This window comes from Coffea arabica, chromosome 9c (genome assembly GCF_036785885.1).
Source record: "Coffea arabica cultivar ET-39 chromosome 9c, Coffea Arabica ET-39 HiFi, whole genome shotgun sequence".
Classification (NCBI taxonomy): domain Eukaryota; kingdom Viridiplantae; phylum Streptophyta; class Magnoliopsida; order Gentianales; family Rubiaceae; genus Coffea; species Coffea arabica.
This window is the reverse complement of record NC_092326.1, coordinates 35,682,905-35,709,391: the sequence shown is the minus strand read 5'-3', so window position 1 is coordinate 35,709,391 and position 26,487 is coordinate 35,682,905. Positions and strand designations below refer to the sequence as shown.

Below are 26,487 nucleotides of genomic sequence, written 5' to 3'. Positions count from 1 at the left end.
AAAGACCAAAAAAAAAAAAAAAAACTGCAAAAAGTGACATGCAAAGTATGAATATTGAACAAGAATAGTAATTTGAAAAAGTGATTCGATTTTTTTTTTTTCCTATGCTAATCCTACTCCAATTCTTTAGTTGCACAAGTGATCTAGAATTGGTGATCATGCATCAAGATTAATGTAGAATTTGATCAAGATCAGGATCGATGTTCAATTTGATCACTTAAACTTTACATCTTAGGAATTCAAGAATGAAGTTATAACATGGATCAGCTTAATTATGTGACAATAATATCATTGTAAGACAAGTGAGTTTTAGAAATTTCTTTATATTCTCTCAAAAATATTGAACTTTCACTTTTATATATCTCTAAACTAAAAACTAGACTTGACTCAACCACTTCCCTCCCCCACCAATAAATGGGGAGACAAAAGAGCCTTCTGCATAAATTTAAGGGTGCCCCTCAAGCAAACATTTTTACCAGTTTTTGCTAATCTTGGCCCCTCTTTTAAGTAATTTTCCACCACTAAATGGAAGCACCTAAAGAGAACACATAAATGGGCTTCAGAATTTGTTCCTGACCAGGAACAGAAGATGCCCAAAACAATCAAGTATCCTTAATTTTTACAATTTTTCCTATAATTCATCATGTCTATGGATATGCGTAAAACATAAGAGGGTTCCAAAGCTACAAACCGGTTTGTATTGGTTCAATATTGAGTGCTCTTTCCTAAAACAAGACTCTTTCTTCACACGGTTATTCCACTTGGGATGCCCGGAAAACGAACCCTCAATTTAGTCATTTTTAAGGCAAGAAAAACCGACTGTCCTACTCTTAAGATATATATAATACGTGTGCTGCACAGAACTGTCAAAATTTTCCAGTGTTCACAATGCCAAGACTAACAAATACTAGAAGAAAGCTTTTTTTTTTGGTTTTCACCCTTCACAGATGATGCATCACCTGTCTATCAACTGACAAATTTACTTTCCTTATTTGACAATTCTACACATTTCGTGTGAAGAGGAGAAGAGAAATAGGCAAATATGCAACTGGCTTGTTTTTTTTTTTTAGCAGGAGAAGGATGAAACTTAAAAAACGATAAGAGAGCAGGAAATTTGAACGGTAGATCTCTAATTTCTAGGATCTCAACTTTAGTCATTAGATGAAAACCTTCTCGCCTTCTCCTCAAATGATTGTGCTATCTTGTTTTGCCATAATTCGAATTAACTGATATTGGGAAATCATTCATTTGTCTCCTTCTCTTGTTTCACTCTCTTGTAATGTAAAAGTGGAATATGGAATATATTATATCTTCTAGCAGAAGTGGCAGTGACAGTTGTAACCGTGCCAGTGAGGCAGAGCCTAGTATACTTACAAAAGTAAACGGCTGAAGAATGTGCAATTTTGTCCGATAATACCTTGGTTGTGGTCCTGCGGATGGAACTTTTTTGTGGGTTAAACTATTCTTCAAACTTAAATAATTAAGCACCAACTTTCAAGTTGAAGTATTCTTCAAACTTTGCAAACCATCTTCACTCAATCATATATATGTATATACACATCCTAGGACTCGCTAACCTTAGCAGAAAATAAGGGAAAAATAAGAAGTAAATCAACCAAATGCCGTCTTCAATCTCACTCATGTTCCTCCCATTATTACTTTTTCTGTTATCATCAGCTTCATGGGCTGCTGCTTCAGACCATTCAATTGAAGATAAATTCTACCAGTGTGTAAATCTCCATACTGATCTTTCCATACCTTTTCATAGTGCATTTTTCACCCCAGAAAATGCTTCATTTACTTCAGTTCTGCAATCTACTGCGATGAACCTGAGGTGCTTGGGGCCATCTAGGCCTAAACCTGAGCTTATTTTCACACCATTGACAGAATCCCAAGTTCAAGCAGCAGTTATCTGTGCAAAAGAGCTTAATATTCATCTCAGAGTCCGCAGTGGAGGCCATGATTATGAGGGCATGTCGTATACTTCTGCTACACCATTCCCTTTCATAATGATTGACCTTGCCAAACTTCGATTCATCAATGTTAGTATAGAGGAAAACAGCGCCTGGGCCCAAGTAGGAGCTACAATTGGCGAAGTTTATTACAGAATTTCGCAGAAAAGTAGAATTCATGGTTTCCCTGCTGGCCTCTGTACAAGCTTGGGAATTGGCGGTCACATAACAGGAGGGGCATATGGTCCAATGATGCGAAAATACGGGCTTGGAGCTGATAATGTGGTGGATGCTCGAATAGTTGATGCAACAGGGAGGATTCTTGATCGTGCATCCATGGGAGAGGATCTTTTCTGGGCAATTCGAGGAGGCGGAGGAGGGAGCTTCGGAATCCTCCTTGCTTGGAAACTAAAGTTGGTTCCGGTACCGTTAACTGTCACAGTTTTCACTGTTCCAAGGACATTGGAACAAGGAGCAACTAAACTTCTGTACAGGTGGCAACAAGTTGCTGACACTCTTGATGAAGACCTCTTCATCAGAGTTCTCATAAGTGCTGTGAATTCTACTGATCAGCAAGGAAAGAGAACAATACAAACTGCCTATCAGGCCTTATTTCTTGGAAGGGCTAACAGACTCCTGAAAGTAATGAAGAAAGGCTTTCCTGAATTAGGATTAACACAAAAAGATTGCGTTGAAATGAGCTGGATTGAATCAGTTCTTTACATTGCTGGCTACCCGCCAACTTTAAAGCCTGAATTTTTGCTTCAGAGGAAGTCATTCTTCAACAAGACTTATTTCAAAGCTAAGTCAGATTTTGTAAAAGAGCCCATCCCAAAATTTGCGTTGGAAGGAATATGGAAAAGGTTTCTACAAGAAGATTCTCCGTTCACAATTTGGAATGCTTATGGTGGAATGATGGGAAAAATTCCCGAATCTGAAATTCCTTTTCCTCACAGAAAAGGAAGAAAATTCATGATCCAGTGGCTGACGGCATGGCAAAGTGGAGACAAGAAAACTGCAGATAAGCACATTGATTGGATCAGAAAATTATATGACTCCGTAGGTCCTTATGTTTCTAAATTCCCCAGAGAAGCTTATGTGAATTACAGGGATCTTGATTTGGGAGTGGATAAGCTTAGCGGAAACGTAAATTATCTGAAAGCAAGTTTCTGGGGCTCTAGCTACTTCAAAGACAACTTCAAAAGACTCGTGCAGGTGAAGACAAAAGTTGATCCTGATAATTTCTTCAGGCACGAGCAGAGCATTCCAACGCTTCATTCCTTGTCTGAAGAAGATGAGAAGAAGATGATAAACTGAATCATAGCTACATTTGATTACTAGAACAAGAAAGGAGATGGCTTTGACAACGAAGATCTGATGAATTTTTACTGTTCTGTTTTCTTGTTTTCCGTTTTTCATCGTTTCTAAATTTCGAGTTCCTGTACACGACTGACATGATGCATTGCATCTTGAGTACTTGAATATTTTCTCAGTGCATAGGAGGATTGAATGTTTCAGGTGCTTCTATTTGTTAATTTCTGGAGCTAAATCGCAATTAATCTTGTTATTCTGATGCATCGCTTCAATGAATTTGTTTTCTCCTCGTTTAATAATAAATACATGTTGACTATCTTGGTACTCTTTATCATGTGAAATCATACAAAGAATTACCAATTGATACCTCTGCTGTCAGCCATCAAGTAATTAGAGAGATTCGCAACATTGTGCTAGGATGGAGACCTATACCTAGGCTTCAGCGAAATCTGGAGCTATGCTTGGAATTAGGAGTTTCGTGCTGCATTTGATCCCATTCATCTGTAAATAATATAGTTTAGCAATAGAGTTGGATTACCGTTCAATCTGTGATGTAAATTGGTATGAGAAGCCCCCAGTTTTTGTGTAAACTCAACAGCTTATCAATAAAAGTATGAAGCGTACAAGAAAAAAATTGATACCTTAAGTATCAAGAATTTTATATGCAATTTGCCAGAGTTTCAGGAGCACATCACAAAACATTATTCAGCACCTATTGAAAAACAAATTAAAATAAATGCACTAGTTCCTTTTGTTTCTATTAAAAAATTTTAAAGGAAATATATACTTCATTTCAAGGTATTAGGCTCCAGGCCTTTTTTCTAATGACTTACAATTATTGTTGCACATTACTTGGGGTCCTTTGTACTATTATCCAGTGCCAAATCTAGTGTCAATCCCATTTATCATGTGAGAGTAGAAGAAACTTAAATAAACAGCACATGATAAATTAAATAGTACACTTGGCATAAATATAGAAATAACACTGAATTGTCACTCGAAAAGGGACACTAAGGATCCCATGTGGTTGCAGATCACCTACTAATTAATAGAAGATCACTTGTAGCTGGATTCTAACTCGATTAGTTAAGTTAGATGAATGAGACTTACCAGTTGAGCTAACGCTTGAGCACCATTTCTTTTTATGTGTTATATTCAACATCGCAGGTGGTATAAATAGTTAAGATTTTGATATAAATAGTTAAGATTTTGAATCATCACAAATCATCGGTTAATAAAGAAAATTTTCAAAACACGATGCTCACTTTAAAATGGATAAAGTTTACAACTATGACTTAGGGTGTGTTTGACAAAACTAAAATCTGAAAATTGATGTTTGAAATCTGAAATCTGAAATTTGAAGTCTGAATTCATTAAATTATTGAATTGTTAAATATTAAATCTAATACATTTGAGTATATATCACATTCAGTGATAAGTGAATAGTTTATCACTTAATTTTGAGATCAAGTTTTACTTACCTAGAAAATTCAGTGCTACTTAATTAATTCAAATGTTTAATTTTTGGTTATTAAATAATTTGAATATGTTAACATCTAATTCCATTAAATTTAAGTAATGAATTGGGTTATCAAACAGGGTCTTAAAATGGGTTAATCTCATAGTTTTTGAGCTTGCAATAAGGTTTTATACCTTGTCAATAAATATCTTTTTTATTCACTCCATATTACACTAGGTGATAAAATAAAATAGTATAGGTTATACCTTCATTTGGATTGAAGGATTGGATTGAAAGATTTGACATTCACCCAAATTACTCTAGTTGTTGGGATTATTTAAGATGTAATTGAATTTATATAATTCATCAATTATCAAAATACATTTTCAACACTATAATAATTTATTATTTACAAATTTAAATACCTCCTAAATATTCTAAACAATTAAACGAATTTGAGAAGATTTCAAATCCTTCGTCAAATCCCTTAATCTAAATGAATAGAACTTGCCACCTCTCTTCTATACATATAATACTAGTTATGCTTCTTCATTTACTAAAATAGCTAAATGACCCTGGTTGGTTCATAAAAAAGAGAAAAAGGACGGAGATCAAGTAGGTGTGTCAAAACTAAACCCTAGATATCTTGCAACATTTCACTCCCTATTAAAGAAAAGCTGAATCTGCCAAAACTAAAAACTGTCTCTTTATTTTTCAAAAAAATTTTGCTCTAATGGTTAAAGTAAAACCGTTGAGAATCAGCCTGTGAGTATGCCATGTTGATGTTGTCTATATGTGTGTTAAGAAATTTCTAAACATTTGGGCTTTTTGATTTATGCAAGCTGCTGCCTATAATCCTCCACCCAAACGGAAATGAAATAAATCTGACAAATCTTAGTTGGGCTGGGCAGCAATCTTAAGAAAGGCTTCTTTGAGGAAAAAACAAGTGCTCTACTTCAAGTCTCCAATTAGTCATGAATGGTGTTCTACCAAACATTTTGTTTTGTACAGCGTATTTGGCGGATGGAAAAATTATCATTTTACTCCTTAAACTTTTTTACTAATGTCAATTTAGTCCTTCAAGTTTTTTAACATGGAATTAGTCTTTAAAATAAAATGCTTATACCAATTAAGCACCTTTACAGTGGTACCACCTAAACATTTTATTGAACAAAATGAGCAAAAAAAATAAAGCATAGTGAGATGCTAGTATTGATTAGCTAAACCAAATTAAATATTAAAAAATTGGTGTCTTCCTCCATCAGGAAAGAAATGGAAACAATTTGTCCATATCAAGAGACCAACCAAGAGCCGGAGGCATCGAGTTCGTCGCCAAACTCTCTTTCTCCCAACCCTGCCTTTGGGGTTTGGCAAGAGGAGAGACAAATTCTTCCTCCATCATGTCTCACCACCTCTGTCTTCCATCGAACTCCATAGTAGAGTCTCCACAGTTTCAGCCAGTGCTGCCACCCACTTCGTCTTCATACAAACAAAGATATTGATCTCCAAACATCTACCATGATGAGGCTTTGCAATGGCGGAAGGGAAACCATGGTCTTCACCGCAACTGCTGGAGCAAGAATGTGCCACTAACAAATACCTTGAAGAACTCAAGGCTTGTATTGAATTGGGTTTCAAGTTTGATGCCTATCTGATATTTTTATGAAATATTTTATATGGTAAATAAAAATTACAATGACTCGGTTTCTAAGCCTATAGCTTTAGCATCGCCTTGTCATCCACCGTCTCGGACTGTGATATGCCATCCTCTCTTGGCAGCAATGTTTTAAAAACCGGACCGTTCATTGAACCGGTGAAGTGAAAGGGTCGAGGTTCAACCGGTCGGACCGGTTCAATCTCGGTTCAATGAATTTTTGAAAAAATTATTTATATAAATATATATATGTACAAAATAAGACATGTAATGGATTAATTTAATACTTTATATGATGAAAGATTTACTATTTTTTAATAACTTGGATTTTTTAAAAAAAAATTTTTAAATTATAAGTTAAAACAAATAAATTTCATCTCAATTTCAATTATATCTAAATCCAACCCAAAAATATCACAATATTTTGAAATTATACAAAATTCACGTCTATGAGAATTTAGATATTGTGAACTTAAATTTTAATTTACGTTTTAGAGATTGCAATTTAAAAAAGGAAGTTTGGAGTTCGAAGGAAGTCAAGAAAATCGAAAATAGAAATGTAAACTTGATAAGAAACAAAAAATGAGATAAAAGTGAGTGGTTGTAGCATTAAATAATTTGGGTTAAAAAAATAATTCTTTTTGAACTTTTTTCAATTTAATGGACAAAAACAAAATTAAAAGATGGAAGAAAACATCAGTAAATTAAAAATAAAGAGGTTTGATTAAAAAGGGAGTAACAAAAAAAAAGAGGATAGAGAGAGAGAGAGAGTTGAAAATTAAAAAGAAAGAGCCATGAGATGATGAGATTTTGTAAGAAAAATGGAAAAAAGAAATATGAGTGTTTGCTTTATATAAATAAGTTATCAAAAAAAACTAATAGGATGTGATGGTGCAACGGTTAATACATTGGTTTTCTATTACAAAGGTCTTGAGTTCAAATCTTGATAGTTGAAAAAAAAAAAAAAAAAAAAAAAAGGAGGAAGGTTGAAAACCGGTTCAATAGCGGTTCGACCGCGATTTTTACGGTTCAACCGGTTCTTGACCGGTTTTCTGCCAAAGTCAACTATGACATTGAACCGGACCGGTGCCATGGCTGATTCGCGGTTCAACCGGTCGAACCGGCCCGGTCCGGTCCGGTTTTCAAAACATTGCTTGGCAGCCCTTATGCAATATTTGGTCTAGGTGAAAAGTAAAGACAAGATTTGATAATTGACACACTGGTTGCTTGTGCTGTTTAGTCAATTTTGAAGCTAATTGATGGCAATGAATTAGATATACATGATAAGGATGAACAGATTAGCAGATGAAATCTCGTTGTCTTAGGTTTCAATAAAAAAAAATACAGCGAAAACGAAGTTATTGATACTTGAAAAAGTAACCAAAATTCCAACAAATTTAGTGAAGTCATTGTAGTTGTCCATTATGTTTCACATTGATTGACATAAATTGTCCAACACAGCTGCCAATAGTAATTATTACTAGCATGATTGCTTGATAATTTGGTTATGCATTATAATGAATGTTATGGGAAAACATAAAAAGCCATTCCTTTGTTTGATTGAAAACAATAATAAAGAGCAATAATTAAACGAAATACCTGTAATTAAATTAGCCAAAAAAATAAGAAATGCCTAGAATTAAATTAGTAGAAAAAAAAAAAAAAAGAGAAGGCGCCCCAGGCAGTGGAGAGAATCTAATAGATGAAGAAGAGAAGCAGCAAGTTCTCGTACAAACGGGCAGCGATGATGATAAAGAAAGGATGATTGCAAATCCTGTTTTAGCCGTGATTTGTGGTTTCAATGGTGTTTTAGGGAAATAAAATCAGAAGGAAATGAGCATCGCATGAACCTCTTCAAGTACCCCCAACTGGTTGCTTATCCCGCTGGAGAGAAAGATGTTTGAGGCGGAGCCACCATAAAGGCCTTAATTGCTATAAGAATTTTATTTGAAGGACTAATTCCATGTAAAAAAATTTTGAGGGATAAAATTGACATTAATAAAAAACTTTAGGGACTAAAATGATGATTTTCCGTTGGCACAATATTGATGTAAGATTAGATACTAAAGCAGGTATCAAAATGATCAAGGATGAACGTAGATGTCCCAAGAAGAGGGGTAAGGGGGAAAAAAGAAAGGAAAAAAAAAAAACAAAGAGCAGGTTAAAATTAGAAGCAAACATTTGGATAGATCCAGTAATTTAATGGTTCAAAATTTGTCACACAATCTTATCAATTTAAGTATAAAAAATGTTATACAACTTGAACGGGTTAATTTCACTTTGCCTCCCAAATTTTAGATGATTACCCAATTTAGTCCTAAACTTTAAAATGGGACACTTAAATCCCTAAATTTATAAATACATCCCAATTAAGGAAAATTATTAACAGAATCTTGAATGCCGTGGTGGTCGAAGTGTCCCATTTTATAAGGGTTTAGGAATTTAAGCGTCCTATTTTATAAGTTTAGGGACTTAAGTGTCCCAATTTATAAGTTTTAAGAACTTAAGTATCCCATTTTGAAATTTAAGGATTAAAGTGAGTAATCGTCCAAAGTTTGGGGGGAACTTGAACTACTAGGTGCCACTATGTCTATGTAGGCCTAGTTTTGCCAAAATTAGAACCATAAATGTTTCGTGAATTTAACGAAGCTGACTTTTTTTGTATAGTGATTGACTTGTTCACCTTGCAGGAGATGATAGGAGATTATTCTTTTTTGTTAATAAAAGCTCACCAAAATGATTCGTGTATGGGCTAAGAAAAGTAAAATTAAATTGAGAAGTATCAAAATGCACGTCAAATAGACGTTTGTGCACCCCACGCCATAACAAAATTTGGGTCGAAATTATTAGGCAGCCCTTACAAAAATAAAAAGGATGATTGGGATGTGCCTCAAAGGTTATAAGTCACCCAGCACAAGAATTTATTTACAATTAGCCCTTTAAATATTTGATGCCGACTAAATTAGTCCCTGTTTTTTCTGATATCAACAAATGTAGTCTTTAAAGTATACCGATTGACCAAATTGGTTCCCACTTCTTTGTAAAATATAAGAAAACTTATTAATATAGTATAAAAGTACAAAATGCTACAAAAATTATGGGAAAACTCTAGGAAAATTAAGCAAATTGAAAACTCTAACAAATACAGATTAAGCGCAAGGTAATCACATTTGACCAATTAAAGAAAATTAATAAATATGCCGGTTGATAATTTTTACATAGAACTATATGAAAGCGCTTGTATGAATTATAATGTTTAATTTATTTTATCTAGGAATACATAAAAATAAATAAATAGAGCACATGCAAAATATATGCTTTACCTCGGGTAATAAATTGGATTTTTTATATTGCCTTTTTTAGCGTTCTAAATTGTGTATGATTTTTTGTTGGTTATTTCTCTATGACTTTTATGGAACTTTTGTGTATTTTGTGTGCCATATAAACAAATTTTCTTAGATTTTACTAAACATTAGGGACCAATTTTGGTCAAATAATATATAGGTCCAACCCTAAACTTTGAGCACTAAAAGTGTGTTTTTGCATTATAATAAAACCTTAATGTTACAAATTACAATGAGAAAGTTACTGCATTGTCCAAGTATGTCATGGATTTGGTTCCATATTAGTTTATAAACTACTTTCGAGACCAAGTACAGTTTTTTTTTTGTCCTTTTTTTGGAGATGATTACTGATCATTGGATAAAATTTGACCAAAACAAAAGTTGATTAATAGGCTAATGGTCATATATGTTATTACTCCAAAGGAAAACTACGTCAGCAAAAGGATTTTCTTTTCGTCACATATTGGACAAATTATAATAAAAGTTAACTATTTATCACATTAATTAGCAAATTGTGGTGAATATCTACATCATTTTCATGGTGATTTGCTTTGGGGAAAAAAAAAGCGGTAAAAGATTTTATATGCTGCACCTGTCAAAAAATCCCTTTTAGGTACAAATTTGGAATAGTGTGGGAAAAAAAATTTGTGGTAAAAGCCTGTTTTCTTATGTAGTGAAATTCAAAGAGAGATGAGGGGACTCAATTGATTGTGGAAAAAGGGCGAGGACTGAGGAGGATTAGGCTTCTTGTTTGTGGCTATGGTCGAGTTTTTGGACTAATTACGTTTACCTTCCTTGGGGTTTGACTAAATTGCCAAATGAATCCTATAATTTGACCAAATCACAATTGCCCACTTTTGTGTCAAGACTTCCAAACCAAACTACTGGTAGAAATGAAATGACAAAAATTTCATCTAGAAAAACTGCATTCACCTCTCTCTTTGAGAGTTGTTCAAAGTACAGAAGGAACCATGCATGGGCTTTGACCAAAATACAAATTTACCCCTGTGAACAGCCAAACATCAATATGAAATCCCTGAATTTTACTTTAAAAACAATATGAAACCAAAATTAAAAGAAAACGACCAATTGCTAACTACTAAAGAAAAGAAAAAAAAATCAGCAATCATCCATCATTATTTAGTTATATAATTTGTTGTAGGATAACGAAATTTAGCTAGATCATATGATCTTTTACCCATGGCATTGAATTTTGGCTCTCATTCGTTAATAATTTTGATCCCCAAGGAGGCATCTTGATACAAATCTCATAAGATTTTTCTACAAAGTTAAGATCTCAACTTTAGTTATTATTAAACTAAAGTCTCATCGGCTATGTAACTAATCCATAGCTTTCTCTAAGTTGCTTTGATTTACCTTAAAGGCCCACCCTTATGGTATTGGATTACCTTAAAGAAGCATTTTCATTTTTCTTTGAGTATACTTCCCTTTAATTGTAGCGGTCATGTATGGAGCAGTAGCAGTGCGGCGGCAATGTCAGCACTGGCAGAACCCGGCTTGCAACTTTAGAAGAGGGCCACAAGAAAAAGGGATAATTTCTTAAACCTCCCCTGATACTTTTAATAATTTCACTGAGCTCTTTTAAAATTTTCAAAAATTACTCCTACCCCCCTTGATTGTCAACAATTTAAATGATACCCCAAAATACCCTCAGCTTATAAAGTTTTAATTACTTTTCAAAACAATTATTAACACAAATATAAGGAAAGAATATCAAGTTTTTAATAACATATTTATTTTTTGATGAATAAGTATGACAATAGTTCTGTATTATGATAGAATGCTTTTAATGGTATTTTACAGGGGATGCATATTTTTCTAAATTGGAGAAGAAAGTATGGTCATATTGCTTCTAGAGTTTGTGAATTTTTAGATTGCTAGAATTACTGTAATTTTGTAGTAGTTTTGACCATTTCTTTTTGGGTTAGTGTTCCTTTTGATTAAAAAATCGACAAATAAAAATTGGATTGCATTCAAAGTTGTTAAAAAAAAGTCACTGATTCAACATTTAGGGTCGGTGTTTATAGTTTTCTATGGTTTCACCAGCAAAAATATAAAAAGGGGTAAGAAGAGAAAAGGAAAAGAAAAAATAATTATACATCCCATTTTTTTGTATATGCACTCCCAACAAAGGGAGTTTTATTAAAATGTCAAGGTCAGTATTGTCATTTTATGTGTACAAGGCAGGTAATTATATAATTTTTAAAACCTTGAGAAAGCTCAGTGAAATTGTTAGAAATATCAAGGGAGGTTTGTGTAATTATCCCTGAAAAGAATGCACTAACTCTCAGATACTTGTGATATCCCTGCTAATTTACAAGATATTTGAGAATCCAAAAAGTAAAAGTTAGAACTCTCAGATTTCTCTATGACTAAAAATAAAAATATGGCCTCACTAAAAAGAAATGCTGTGTAAAGTTATTTGTCTCCCTTCTAATTGAAATGCATATACATCTAGGGATGTCAATGAAGCCATCCATCTTTTGTGCCATTAACTCTACTCCCATCAACTCTTTTATTTGCTACCCATTTTTCATTTTTGTTGAATTCATCTGTACCGTTTAGATTTCCTAAAGTTAACAACGAGCAAAGTTAATTTTGTACTTGAACAAGTACTAAGTAGAAATTTATTGTCATGCAAACATGAAGGTCATACATGCATTAAATTAGTACCGTAGTAAATAACATACCTGAAATGACAGCTATTAAAGACTTCTACTAAAAATTTTAGAGTACATTTTACATACACTATTACGGTGCCAAATTGAACATGTGCCATATTTCTAATGGTGACAGCGGATGCATTAACAATGTATAAAATATTAATCCAAAATTTTAATGCACAAAATGATTATTAGAAATAAAAGCACTAAATTAGCAAAGTTGCTAACTCCAAATTTTGGGAGGCTAAGGATTTGATATAAAATTTGGGGCAAATTTTTTATAACAACAAAATTTAATAAACTAAAATAAAGATATCAATTAATTTTGTATACACTAACTATGTATACACGTGCTCCGACGAGGTGAAAGCCTTCAGGCATGGGGTGTAAGCCCTGCAAATTTTCATTTTTTTAATATTCAAAATATACTAGAAAGACTTTAATAATGATACAAATAAATGCAACAAAACTAGGGGAAAAATTGGAAAATTGTCTAGAAATATGCATAACACACAAATTCACACCTCAAAGGTAATTACAAAATAATCCGGCAAAATGACGCAATTCACACCTCAAAGGTAATTACAAAAGAATCCAGCAAAATGAAACAGCGGGGAAAACATGTCTGAAAAGAACTAAAGCGAAGGACGGAACGAGAGTGACGACATGCCTCAAAGTGGAGTGGAACTTTTGTCTAGAAGAAGATTTTGGGTAGGAATTAGGGAGAAAAGGAGGTCAAGAGCCATCTGGCTCGGGAGTTGTGAAAGTTGGAAACGGAACTTGACTTGTTGCCCGTTGGAAACTCAACAGCCAATCAAAACAACAAATAGATGCAAAGGATTCAATCCCCACTCATTGCCCCTTGGAAACGCAACAACCAATCAAAACAACAAATAGGTATGAAAGTAACCATCCCGACTTACTACCCTTCGAAACTCAACAACTAGAGTTCACTTTGAAAAACGATATAAATATAAACATGAAATTTTTTTTATATGAATGATTTCTTACATTATTTCTATCGCTTAAATCATATTGTCGATTAATATAAGGCCTTGTTTGGATTGCTTGTTTTCGTCGGAAAATATTATCGTTTTCCGTGATCACATTTCCCTATCACATTTTTCTCTCGTATATATCAAATTGCTACAGTAATTTTTCCATGAAAAATGACGGAAAATACAATCCAAACACAATCTAAGATTTTTCAAACAACAATATCTATGAAAGTTTTTTGTCCAGAAACGCCAACGTTGCCAAAGAACGTTTAGGGGTATTTCATGGACACTTGGATATGCTTGAGGGCGATGAATGCCTTTCAAAATTATGATTATAATTTAAATTTAAATTTCAATTCTTGAATATATAGTATGCAATGTGCATCCCTACTGGTTAGTATATACAAAATTAATTCGTAAATAAAATGCTTAAAACTTTAGGAGCAACTGCCCCTCCGCCCCTGCCGCCAAAACTTTAGACGGCAAAGAATTGCAAGACTTGCAAAAGCAAATGAATTCTAAAGAAGGTGCAGCTTGACCGTATAGTGCTTTAATTCTAGGTGGAAGCAGCTTTTATTGAATTATTCTTCAGTTTGAAATGATTATAGGCTTATAGCACTAACTTCCAAGTTGAAGTATTTTTCAAACTTCGCCAAAACCACATTACTTGTTAGTGTATATATATTCAATCAACCTATGACTTGCTAGCCTGCACAGAAATTAAGGCAAAAACAAGAACTCAACCAAGGAAATGCCATCTTCAATCTCACTCATGCTTCTCCCATTATTCACAGTTCTGTTACCATCAGCTTCATTATCGGCTGCTGCTTTACATCATTCGATTGAGGATGAATTCTACCAGTGTGTAAATCTTCATACTGATCTTTCCATACCTTCTTCTGGTGCATTTCATACCCCAGATAATGCTTCATTTGCCTCTGTTCTGGAATCTACTGCCATGAACCTGAGGTGTTTGGCGCCATCTAGGCCTAAGCCTGAGCTTATTTTCACACCATTGACAGAATTCCATGTTCAAGCAGCAGTTATTTGCGCGAAAGAGCTCAACATTCTGCTCAGAGTCCGCAGTGGAGGCCATGATTATGAAGGCGTTTCTTATACTTCTGCGACAAAGTCCCCGTTTATGATGATTGACCTTGCCAAACTTCGATCCATCAACATTAGTATAGAAGAAAACAGCGCCTGGGTCCAAGTAGGTGCGACAATTGGCGAAGTTTACTATAGAATTTCGCAGAAAAGCAGAACCCGTGGTTTCCCAGCTGGTCTTTGTACGAGCTTGGGAATTGGCGGTCACATAACAGGAGGGGCATATGGTCCAATGATGCGAAAATACGGGCTTGGAGCAGATAATGTGGTGGATGCTCGAATAGTTGACGCAACAGGGAGGATTCTTGATCGTGCATCCATGGGAGAGGATCTTTTCTGGGCAATTCGAGGAGGCGGAGGAGGAAGCTTCGGAATCCTCCTTGCTTGGAAACTAAAGTTGGTTCCGGTACCGGCAACTGTGACAGTTTTTACTGTTCCAAGAACTTTGGAACAAGGAGCAACTAAACTTCTATACAGGTGGCAACAAGTTGCTGACACTCTTGATGAAGATCTCTTCATCAGAGTTCTCATAAGTGCTGCGAATTCAACTGGTCAGAAAGGAAAGAAGACAATACAAACTGCCTACCAGGCTTTGTTTCTTGGAAGGGCAGACAGACTGCTAAAAGTCATGAAGAAAGGCTTTCCTGAGTTGGGATTAACACAAAAAGATTGTCTTGAAATGAGCTGGATTGAATCAGTTCTTTACATTGCCGGCTACCCAGGAACTATAAAGCCAGAATTTTTGCTTCAGGGGAAGCCACTCTCTGACAAGACTTACTTCAAAGCCAAGTCAGACTTTGTGAAAGAGCCCATCCCAGAATATGCAATGGAAGGAATATGGAAAATGTTTCTACAAGAAGATTCTCCGTTCTCAATTTGGAATGCTTATGGTGGAATGATGGGAAAAATTCCAGAATCTGCAACTCCTTTTCCTCACAGAAAAGGGAGAAAATTTATGATCCAGTGGCTGACATCATGGCAAAGTGGAGACAAGAAAACTACAAATAAACACATTGGTTGGATCAGAAAATTATATGACTTCGTAGCTCCTTATGTTTCTAAGTGCCCCAGAGAAGCTTATGTGAATTACAGGGATCTTGATTTGGGAGTGGATAAGCTGAATGGTAAGACAAGTTATCTGAAAGCAAGTGTTTGGGGCAGTCAATACTTCAAAGACAACTTCAAAAGACTCGTACAGGTGAAGACAAAATTTGATCCGGACAATTTCTTCAGTCACGAACAGAGCATTCCAACGCTTCATTCCTTCTCTGAAGGAGATGAGAAGAAGATGATAAACTGAACCATGGCTACATTTGATTACTAGAACAAGAAAGGAGATGACTTTGACTACCAAGATCTGCTGAACTTTTCTTTTTTATTCTGTTTCCTTGTTTTCTGTTTTTCATTGTTTCAAAACTTCCGAGTTCCAATACCCCGACAGACAACACGATGCATTTGCATCTTGAGTATTCTCATTTACTTTCACAGGGCATAGAAGTATTGAATGCTTTCCTGTTTTTCTCTTTAAGAATATCTAAAATCAAATTGCAATTCATCTTCCCATTCTGCTGGATGGCTTCAATGGTTTTTCCTCCTAGTTTGATGCGGCAGCGGAAGCGTGTCGTTCCACATCATTGTTCAATAGTGTATAAATGTTGATTATCTTGGTACTGTTCATCATTTTGATCAAATTTCTACCAATTGATAGCTTATGCATCAACATTGTCATATGCAATTTGCCATAGTTTCAGGAGCACACCAAAAAACATTTTTCAGCACGTACCAAAAAATTAAGGATAAATAACTTATAACCCCCTATGATTTTACATAATGTCATATGAGCCACCTAAATTTTCAAAATAGCCGCATAACTCCTTTATGCTTTTATGTAAAGTGGAAAACAGATGGAATGCGCAATCAGTTACGCATTTATATAAAAAATGCTCTAAAAACACGTATGATAAAATTTTAATCTCCAAGTAACCCCCTTATAATTTGTATAAATATCCATTTTACCCTCAATAATTTTTGCTTTTATCTATGTAATCCCCTACGCTTTTATACAAGATAATTAAACCGTCGATTGATTTAACATTTAAGTAAGAGTACTATTGGTAATTCAATTAATGACATTACTTAGACAATTTTTCGTCAAGTTTTCACTTTACGTAAAACTATGGGGGGTGAAGTGAATATTTTGAAACATTAAGGGAGTTATGTGGTAATAGATAAAATTACAAGGGGGTTTTATATAATTTAACCAAAATTAATTAAAATAAATCCACCCGTTCCACCATTCCTTTGTGCGTATTATGGTCAAAATTGCACACGATCAACCTCGTATCTTTTGAGCTTGCAATAAGGTTTTACCTTCTTAGTAAACTGTATTTTATTTATTCAATCCAAATTATACTAGGTGATAGAATAAGAACAGTAGGTTATGCCTTCTAGAGTATTTGGCAGTCATTTTCTATACAACTATTTATGCTTGAATGTGAAACACCTATTTTTCTAGGCAAATAACAAATGGCTCCAAGTAGTTTCACTTGTTACTGTATAATCTCCCTATGAAAAACTCTCTTTCTTCTCTCTTAAAAAACTCTCTAACTAAAACATCCTCCAACCCTCCCATGGGAGAGATATTAGATTTTTTTCTTAATCTTTCTCCGTGGTGGGAGCCTGTCTTCCGTATTTTTTTTTTTTTTGGTGTGAATGACTCTCTTATAATTTTTTTAGTGAGAGTTTCTTCTCTTTTAGGATTTCATAGTTCTTAGACTTTTCTTGTCTACTAGGTTTCTTAGCGAGAGTTATAGGTAGTTTTTCTTTCACCTTTTTACTTTTAGACCCGAGTTTTTTTTTAGGTTTCAATTATTAGATATAGAATTTCTTGGGTCTATTGGACACATTTCACGATAATATCTGAATTTTGAAATAATTAATTAGTAAATCTAGCGGTTAGAAACATGCACAGATGTTCTTCGGACAACAATTATTTTATCTTAATTTTTATTTGTTATTCGGATATGTAGTATCTATTCTTCTCAAATCGATTCTTTGATATTTATGTATGGTTAATGATGTAATTTCTATCATTAGTATGAATTTTAATAAAATTATGATGTTTTATTAGCTAAAAAAAAAGGAGCGCACCACAAAAGATGAAACCTAGCAGCTCCTTATCATATTCATCTTGCGTGATTTAATTGAAACCATTCAATTAATTGTCGAAAAATTAGAAAAAATGAAGTAACGAGGAAAACAAACAAAGGGGCTTGACTATCTCTTGGTCTCTGTGTTCTAGTAAAGCAAGAAAGTAAAAGTAAAGCACTAGAGAAAGTCGGCTGCCAAAAGACAAGAGCCAAGCCGCCAGTAAAAAATTGTCTAATAGGAAGAGACAAAAGCTAAAACTATGAAGCTCGCGTGATTCTGGCTTCTTAATTGCTGCTGAAGAGACAAAAAGGGCCAAAGCGTCTGACACCCAAGGAAGCTAAAAAAACTAATCTAATTGATTCCATAGTTATTAAATCCGGCCCGGCCCGGTGGTCGAACAGGTGAACCGGGCATGGGACCAGGTTAGATTTCAGGTTGGATCGTTTAAGCAGTCAAATCGTTGACTAGTCAACGGACCGGCGATTCGACCGGATTAAACCGGAAAACCGGCCGATTTTGTCTAAGAACCAGGTTTCATATAAAATATAAAAATTTTATGCTTATGCCAAGAGTTGAACCTTGTACGTCCGATTTTGTCTAAGAACCAGGTTTCATATAAAATATAAAAATTTTATATAAAATATAAAAATTTTATGCTTATGCCAAGAGTTGAACCTTGTACGTCCGATTTTGTCTAAGAACCAGGTTTCATATAAAATATAAAAATTTTATGCTTATGCCAAGAGTTGAACCTTGTACGTCCGATTTTGTCTAAGAACCAGGTACAAGGCAACAACGACGCAACCGCTAGGCTACTTGACGAGACGATGATAAGGTTGCTTACTTATAATATATAAACATTTTCCATTTTATCTTTCTTTTTCATTTCTCTAAAACAAATTTATTTGGAATCTTCTAATAAAAATTTATGACCCCCAAACTTATGATATGGATTTCAAAAATAACATATAACATAATTCATTTTAAAAACATATATTATTTTTAATAATTTTTTGCACTTAAAATTTATAAATAAGTTAGATAATTACATTAAACATAGATAAAATTTTATACTTGAAATTTGGTGTATTACTAAATAACTTTATATTTTATTGATTCTTATATGAATTAATTTTTTTTATAGCAAATTAAATTATATGAGCATTTGCTATGACATTATTTATTATAATTTATGTCATATATCCTATATCAACATTTATAATATATAATATTTAAATATATGTAGTGACCCACTGGTTCAACCACTCACCCACCGGTTGAACCAGTGACCCTTTGACCCACCTCCTTCGCCGATCTCCCCTCCGGGACGAGTTTAATAACTATGATTGATTCCAGGTGATTCTGGCTCTTTCGCCTTTTTGTAGCGCTGCCAGTAGAAGCCTTTTAGGGATTTTAATCCCATGCGCCCTCGCGGTCCACGTGGACCTGAATTCCTAAGTGCCTTCCTGCTGCTACGAAGCTCGTGGGTCCGGCTTTTAAACGTATCTCCTCAATTTCTGAGGTGGGCACGCCTCGAAATAGAGGATTTTCTGGAAATTTACCTCACAAAAACACTTTTAACGCCAGCCACCTATAATTTGTATAAATACGAAATATAAGCAAAATCTCAATTCTTAGTACCGTGATGAGTAGCTAAAATTAGAACAGAATAACAGTGAAAAATGTGCTCAATAATTGCTCTATCACCTTCCAGTCAGCAATTGTCTGGACAGTGGAGTTTAGTAGATCCCCCGTTAAGTTGATTGATTTTCAAGCATTATTAAAAAGTATCAAATATGTAAGATAACAGGCATTTAAGCTAACTTGGTAATGTTGGTTGGTTTTTTACTTTACATGAAACTATAAAGAATTATAATGGTCATGCTAAAAAATTTGTGTGGCACATTGGCGCAATATTGTTGTAAGATAAGATATAAAAACAGTTGTGAACATGATCAAAAATCAATATATATATACATATATATATATATATATATATATATATATGTATACATATATATAGGAAAATTTTTTGAGAAGGAAATTTTACTTCATTCCAAGGTGCTGAAAAATATGTGTGCACATAATCAATCTATAATTGAGCATCTATATGTCAAATTTCTAATAAAAGATTTTTCTTCTGCTCCCCTTACGACCCTAATAAATTTTCTATAGATTTATTTGTTGAGATGAATTAAAGAATGAGCAATTTTTATGAATTTCAATAATGTGTAGTGAAAGAAATTAAAGAAACTTTTCAAATGGGTTTATGTATGGGAGCACATGATGAGAATAGACAGAGAGGAAGAATAAATATAAATTAAGTCTCTTTTGTCGATACAAGATGTTGTTCCTTTATTTTTAAGTATTGTTGATTTATTTGGATACAGGTACAAATAGACGAGTGTAAAATGCCCATAAGATTCCATTGACGTGTAATGATGGCAAACCTTCAATTTTCTACATATTTTTGGGGATTTTAGTGGGTGATTTGACACAATTGCCTCCACTTGATCTCTCGTCACTGGTCATCTCATCTGTCGACAAAAGATTATCATTGGGATTTTAACTCCATTCTTTCGCATGAGTTGTGGTCAACATTGCACACGATAGATAGTGAAGATTCCGAACCGCGACATGTCAACAAACAAAGAAAGTTTTCAAGACACGATGCACTATTTGAAAAGGACAAAGCTTACAAACTTTGACTTAAACATCTATACTATATATATATATATATATATATATATATATATATATATAAAGGAAGAGTATCGTATTTGATGTAAACTTTTTCAACTTTATCCTCGCAATTATTTAATTACTAGCTATCGAGACATGCTCGATGCGTGTGTAACTTGTAGAAAAATATTTTTAATAAATAATGCAAGTGAATATAATTATTTTATATAATATATAATCAAAAGCGTATCATACAGAAATATGTACAATGTACCATATGAAGCTGCATTAAAATTTGGGAGAAAAGGTTAATTGAATGGAGACTTTTAGAAGATGGTTTGGAAAGTAAAAAACCGTTGATTAGGAAGAACATGAGAATTGGAGGGAGACAGTTTTAATTGGGTGGGATTTATGTATCAGTTGAAACAGAAACAAGGGTTAATGGATAATAAATATAAGGGTAAACGCATAAAATTAACACAAAATTAAAACGATCTACACACACTTTATGATTGTAAAGATATCTTTACCATCTCATTACATGTTATTCATATTGTCAACCAATGTAATCACAACTAAATTTTACCCATAACCATCCGCAAACAATGTACCCACCAAGTAATTAAAATTCTATTCAAAAAACTTTTAAAGATCAAAGTTTTTTTTTTGTTTATGAAAATTTTATACTAAATTCTTCCTTATGCAAAGTGATTATTCCTACATTGCATACACATCGGGTGTGCCTGTATCACTAGTGGTTAATAAAGGGTCCTTTTATTCAATCCAAATTTTTTTTAGCTTGCAATAAGTTTTCACCTTCTCAATAAACTGTCTTTTTATTCAATCCAAATACTGGGTCATAGAATAAGAACAGCGTTGGTTATACCTTCGAGAAGATTTTGATTTAATTATCGAGATTGAAATTTTAAAAATTAGAGGTCCTAAATTCTTATTTCCTTCTTCCTCCTCCTTAGTCTCCGTTTTTTAAATCCTATACGAATTACATGGACGAAGAATATTCAAACCATTTGCACTTTTTTTACTTTCTCCAGGGCCGCGGCCTCCACCCGAACTAAAACGATCCCATATTCCAATATGCAACAAAATCTTAGTTGGGCTGGACATCACTCTTAGAAAGGCTTGTAAGAATGAATGTAGATGTCCCAAGAGGAGTGGAAAAAAAAAATAATTAGAACTATATATTTTGTGAATGCCACAAAGCCAGCATTTAGATCATGATCGATGTTGGAGGTTAATTTTTGTATATTTTGATTGACTTGTTCACATCGTAGGAGATTATTTAATGCATATTCATGGTAAAAACTGTACCAATCTTTTGTTAATAAAAGCTCTCCAAAAAGGACCCTCCTAATGTTAATTCTTAGTAAATATAAATTGACAAGTCTCAAAATGCAGGTCACATAATTGTTTGTTTGCCATGACTCTTCTTGGTTTTGGTGTGATGTCGCTCTGCTGCCCACGCCATGACAAAATTTGGGCCAAAACTATGAGGTGACCCTTGCCATATCCTAGTAATACGAAAATGTAAGATGTAATTATACTACTTACTTCAATAAATATGCCATTCATCAGACTGCTGATCCTGTGACCTCAACAAGAAATATGCCATCTTCTAGCTCTGTCATCCTCCCATTATTCTGTGCCCTTCTCCTGTTATCAGCTTCATGGGCTGCTTCAGATTCAATTGAGAAGGAATTTTACCATTGTGTCTGTTCGAATACTATTGTTTCAATCCCTATCTCTGAAGCTTTTTTTATTCAAAATAATTCTGCTTTTACTTCAATTCTTGAATCTACTGCCCAGAACCTGAGGTGCTTGGTGCAATCCAGGCACAAACCTGAGCTCATTTTCAAACCATTGGATGAATTCCAAGTTCAAGTAGCTGTTATATGCGCCAGAAAACTTGGCATTCAGCTCAGAGTCCGGAGTGGAGGGCATGATTATGAAGGCCTTTCTTACACTTCTGAGACTAAATCATCATTTTTTCTGATTGATCTTGCCAATCTTCGAACTGTCAATGCCAGTATAGCTGAAAACAGCGCATGGGTTCAGGCAGGTGCAACTATTGGTGAAGTTTATTATTGGATAGCTCAGAAAAGCAGAACTCATGGATTTCCAGCAGGCCTTTGCACCAGCGTAGGAATTGGCGGCCATATTACAGGAGGAGCATATGGTACTCTGATGAGAAAATATGGCCTTGCAGCTGACAATGTTGTTGATGCTCGAATAGTTGATTCATCTGGCAGAATTCTTGATCGCGAATCCATGGGCGAGGATCTGTTTTGGGCAATCAGAGGTGGAGGAGGAGGGAGCTTTGGGATACTTCTTGCTTGGAAACTACGGTTGGTGCCTGTACCTGCAATTGTGACAGTTTTTACTGTCCGAAGAACTTTGGAACAAGGAGCAACTAAGTTGCTATACAGATGGCAACAGGTTGCCGATCACCTGGACGAGGATCTCTTCATTAGAGTTCTTTCACGGCCAACAAATTCAACAGATGATCAGAAAGGAAAAAGGACCATAGAAACTGCCTATCAGGCTTTATTTCTTGGAAGAGCGGACAGACTCCTAAAAGTAATGAAGAAAGGTTTGCCTGAATTGGGATTAACACAAAAAGACTGTATTGAAATGAGCTGGATTGAATCAGTGCTATATATAGCCGAATACCCAAGAACTATACGGCCTGAATTTTTGCTTCAAGGTAAACCATTGCTCAACAAGGTTTATTTCAAAGCTAAGTCAGACTTCGTGAAAGAGCCAATCAAAGAACATGCCCTTGAGGGAATATGGAAAATGTTTCTGGAACAAGATTCACCACTGACGATTTGGAATCCTCATGGTGGAATGATGAGTAGAATTTCAGAATCTGAAACTCCTTATCCTCACAGAAATGGCACAAAATTCATGATTCAGTGGCTAACGAAATGGGAAAGTGGAGACGATGAGGAAACAATAAAGGAACACATTGATTGGATTAGAAAGTTGTATAAATTCATGACTCCCTATGTTCCAAGGTCTCCTAGAGCAGCTTATGTGAACTATAGGGATCTTGATTTGGGAGTTAACAGTATTGATGGTGGCACAAGTTTGGCAGAAGCAAGTTCATGGGGCACTAAGTACTTCAAAAACAACTGGAAAAGACTAGTTCTTGTGAAGACAAAAGTTGATCCTGAAAACTTCTTCAGACATGAACAAAGCATACCTATTACTGATGCCTTCTCTACCGCAAAGAAGAAGAGAAAAGAGGACTGGCACGGTTTCATCTGATTACTTGGAACGGTATTTGATCATTTTGTTTGCCAATATTTGATAAATTTTATGTATATCATGGATTATATTGTCCCTTGTTTTCATTTTGGTCACGTAAATATTGCTGTTTTTACCTTTTTCCTGGCTAATATATCCAAATTCACAAGAGAAGATTATATGAACTATTAGGAGATCTTCACCTTCAATTGGGAGAAGACAAGATTAATGTCACAAAAGTTTCATGATAGTAAGCCTTTGGGGTGTTAACTACTTCACTAACAATTTTGAAGTGCTTGTGCTTGTGAAGGAACAGGTGATCCTGATTAGTTTTACCTTCATGTTGATGTAACCAGAACTGCACATTTGGACCTTCTGCTCAAAAAAAAAAAAAGAGAAGCTCATTACTAATCTAGTTGTTTTTTGATGCACTTAATCTGTTTCCCATTTATGAATAGTCAAAGAAAACTTGCAATTTTCAAATTGCATGGGACCAGCTCAAGCTTGGCAAAAACTAACTTGAAACTCTTTTAAGCCCGAGTTTCTGCCTTGATATTGTAAGACTAGAATGGTCGAAGAAAATAAGCAATTTTCAACTTGGGACCAGCTCAAGCTTGGCAAAACCCGTACATCTTTGGCCAGTTTTTCAAGCTTGTCTGTGCAAGTTACCAAGTTGAATATTGTTGTGAAAAACACAGTCGAGGAATTATTGGTCCAGACAGAAGAGGTGGTCAAATCTTTCATTTTCTTTCTTTTTGTCCTTTTTCCTGCATTCGGGATGAACCTAGGTGACAAAACCATGATCCAGATGATAATATATATATATATATTTTTTTTTACAATAAAAAAGAACGGATAAACGTGTTGTGAAATTAAGGTGTATTTGTGGTGCGCAATGCAAAAAGCTGGCAACAGAAAGCCCACGCGCAAGTTTGTCGGAAGGGCGGGTCCGTAGTATTAAAATAAGCAAAGGAATAATAAAGAAAGCATCAAAAGTCAGGAGAGGGATATGAAATTGTGGAGACTGCCTTGTAAAAATATCAATTCTTTCGTATTGTGAGCATATATTTCCTACCACATTATTATATTCTAAAGTGGGATGTCATTGTTATTGCATTTATTATTGTGAAAATTATTATAATAAACAGTTTATCTACCTTCATTATGTTGAAAATTATCATATCCTTCATTGTGAATAATGTGTTCGATTTTCGACTACATAAAAACTAGTTAATTGGTTAAGTTATATTTAACTACTAGTTTTGGTCTTTAACGTAATGTGTTAATTTGTTTTTTCTTCTGCATAAAAATTTACAAATTTAATTTACTTGATTTCTACTATGACTAACTAAATGCAAAAGATAAAAAGTTCTTATGTAGCAAAAAAAAAAAGGCAATTCTAATTCTCAATGAAATCTTCTTCAATTCAAACAAAAAATTTGTAAATTCTAATTAAATCCCCTATGAATTCCATGCATTTGCCAAACCATGAAATTCCAATAGGAGAAGCGCATGATAAACGTATTGCATTTTTCACCGAATTCAAATTGATTTTGGCAATTCAATTTTCATATGAATGCAATGTACCATGTAGGATGATTCGGAAAGAGATTTAGGAAAATTGTAATGAATTCTTCCATTTAGGTATACATCGATTTCGAATTCAACTAACTATATATCATTGCATCAAAGATATGTCTACTAGACTATTTTTGCATAGTATATACATAAATAATAACCATTGTCTCATATATATATATATAAGTATTAATATACTCAGAGTATTCTTATTTACGAGTATAATAATAATACATGTATCAACTATATTCAATTATTCATATCCAGACATATATAAAATATTAAGAAAGTAGATATATGATAAATACATACATATATATATATATATATATATATATATAAACATACATGAATAACGTAGCACCTCATATATATATATGTGCATAAAAGAATATAAAATTAGGACATAAATCAATTGATAGCATGCAAATGTATTTAAAAAATCTACATTGAATTAAAGTATAGAAAATAATCAGTAAATGAAGTTATATTGTACTCGTACCATTAATCTTATCTACAATAACATATTATCTTTTAAGTGTAAGTATGCATCACCATAATTTGTTTGGTAAATTCACTAATTTGTAACTACGAGTTCATTGTTTAGTTAATTTAGCAGTTTTGATTTTTTTTTTGTAATCTATGCAAATTCGATTGCACCACATTATCGGTAGATTCTTGTTTGTGTGGGTTTACTTATTTATAAAATATTTAAATGTCATTTGACCTCCATTAATTGTTCCAATTCATATACGATTCTAATTTCATGTTTTATTTGCCATTTGCCCTGTCTAAAAATAGCATAATTAGCCTCAAATAATTTCCATTTTTCCCATTCTTTATCATTTCAAGAGATTTATTTCTAGTGTGGCCCCACTAATTGTAACACACGTGCTTTTGGACCTGTGAGTTACTTCTGCTTTCCGATACACACAGCCGCCTTGAATTTAGTAAACTATGGGCCTGTTTGGAACCTGAGTTTTTTGGGAGTTTGTCTAAAACTTTACTGTAGTGCACTGTAGAAGTTTTTGAAAAAATTTTGTAGAAGTTTTTGTAAGGTGAAATTTTTTTCCATTTCTCTTTCTTTTTCTTTTTCTTTTTCTTTTTCTTTTTTTTCTTTTTCTTTTCTTTCTTCTTCTTCTTCCTTCCCCCTTCCCCTTCCCCGTTACCTCCGCCACCCCTCTCTTCCCTTTCCCCTTCTCCTCCTCTGCCCCGCCACCTCCCTCCCCCCTTCCCCCTCTGCCCCGCCACCCCCTCCCCCCGCCTTCTCCCTCAGCCCCGCCACCCCTGCAAAAACTCCC

At 34.2% G+C, this 26,487-nt stretch overlaps 3 protein-coding genes across 3 annotated transcripts; all 3 read left to right on the top strand.

Annotated features, from left to right (window-relative positions):
- The first annotated feature begins 1,568 nt into the window (after nucleotides 1–1,568).
- LOC113707976 (monolignol oxidoreductase AtBBE-like 15) lies at nucleotides 1,569–3,525 on the top strand. Its single transcript, XM_027230392.2, has one exon. It carries the CDS (start codon nucleotides 1,620–1,622, stop codon nucleotides 3,267–3,269), a length of 1,650 nt encoding a protein of 549 aa, XP_027086193.1. The 5' UTR covers nucleotides 1,569–1,619; the 3' UTR covers nucleotides 3,270–3,525.
- A 10,542-nt stretch (nucleotides 3,526–14,067) lies between these two features.
- On the top strand, nucleotides 14,068–16,075 carry LOC113707941 (monolignol oxidoreductase AtBBE-like 15). Its single transcript, XM_027230350.2, has one exon. It carries the CDS (start codon nucleotides 14,157–14,159, stop codon nucleotides 15,807–15,809), a length of 1,653 nt encoding a protein of 550 aa, XP_027086151.1. The 5' UTR covers nucleotides 14,068–14,156; the 3' UTR covers nucleotides 15,810–16,075.
- A 5,829-nt stretch (nucleotides 16,076–21,904) lies between these two features.
- On the top strand, nucleotides 21,905–23,796 carry LOC140014439 (monolignol oxidoreductase AtBBE-like 15). Its single transcript, XM_072065321.1, has one exon. It carries the CDS (start codon nucleotides 21,965–21,967, stop codon nucleotides 23,627–23,629), a length of 1,665 nt encoding a protein of 554 aa, XP_071921422.1. The 5' UTR covers nucleotides 21,905–21,964; the 3' UTR covers nucleotides 23,630–23,796.
- The last annotated feature ends 2,691 nt before the right edge of the window (nucleotides 23,797–26,487 follow it).

Coding starts and splice junctions, on each gene's coding strand:
- LOC113707976 (XM_027230392.2), top strand. CDS start 1,620: ATGCCGTCTTCAATCTCACTCATGTTCCTCCCATTATTACTTTTTCTG.
- LOC113707941 (XM_027230350.2), top strand. CDS start 14,157: ATGCCATCTTCAATCTCACTCATGCTTCTCCCATTATTCACAGTTCTG.
- LOC140014439 (XM_072065321.1), top strand. CDS start 21,965: ATGCCATCTTCTAGCTCTGTCATCCTCCCATTATTCTGTGCCCTTCTC.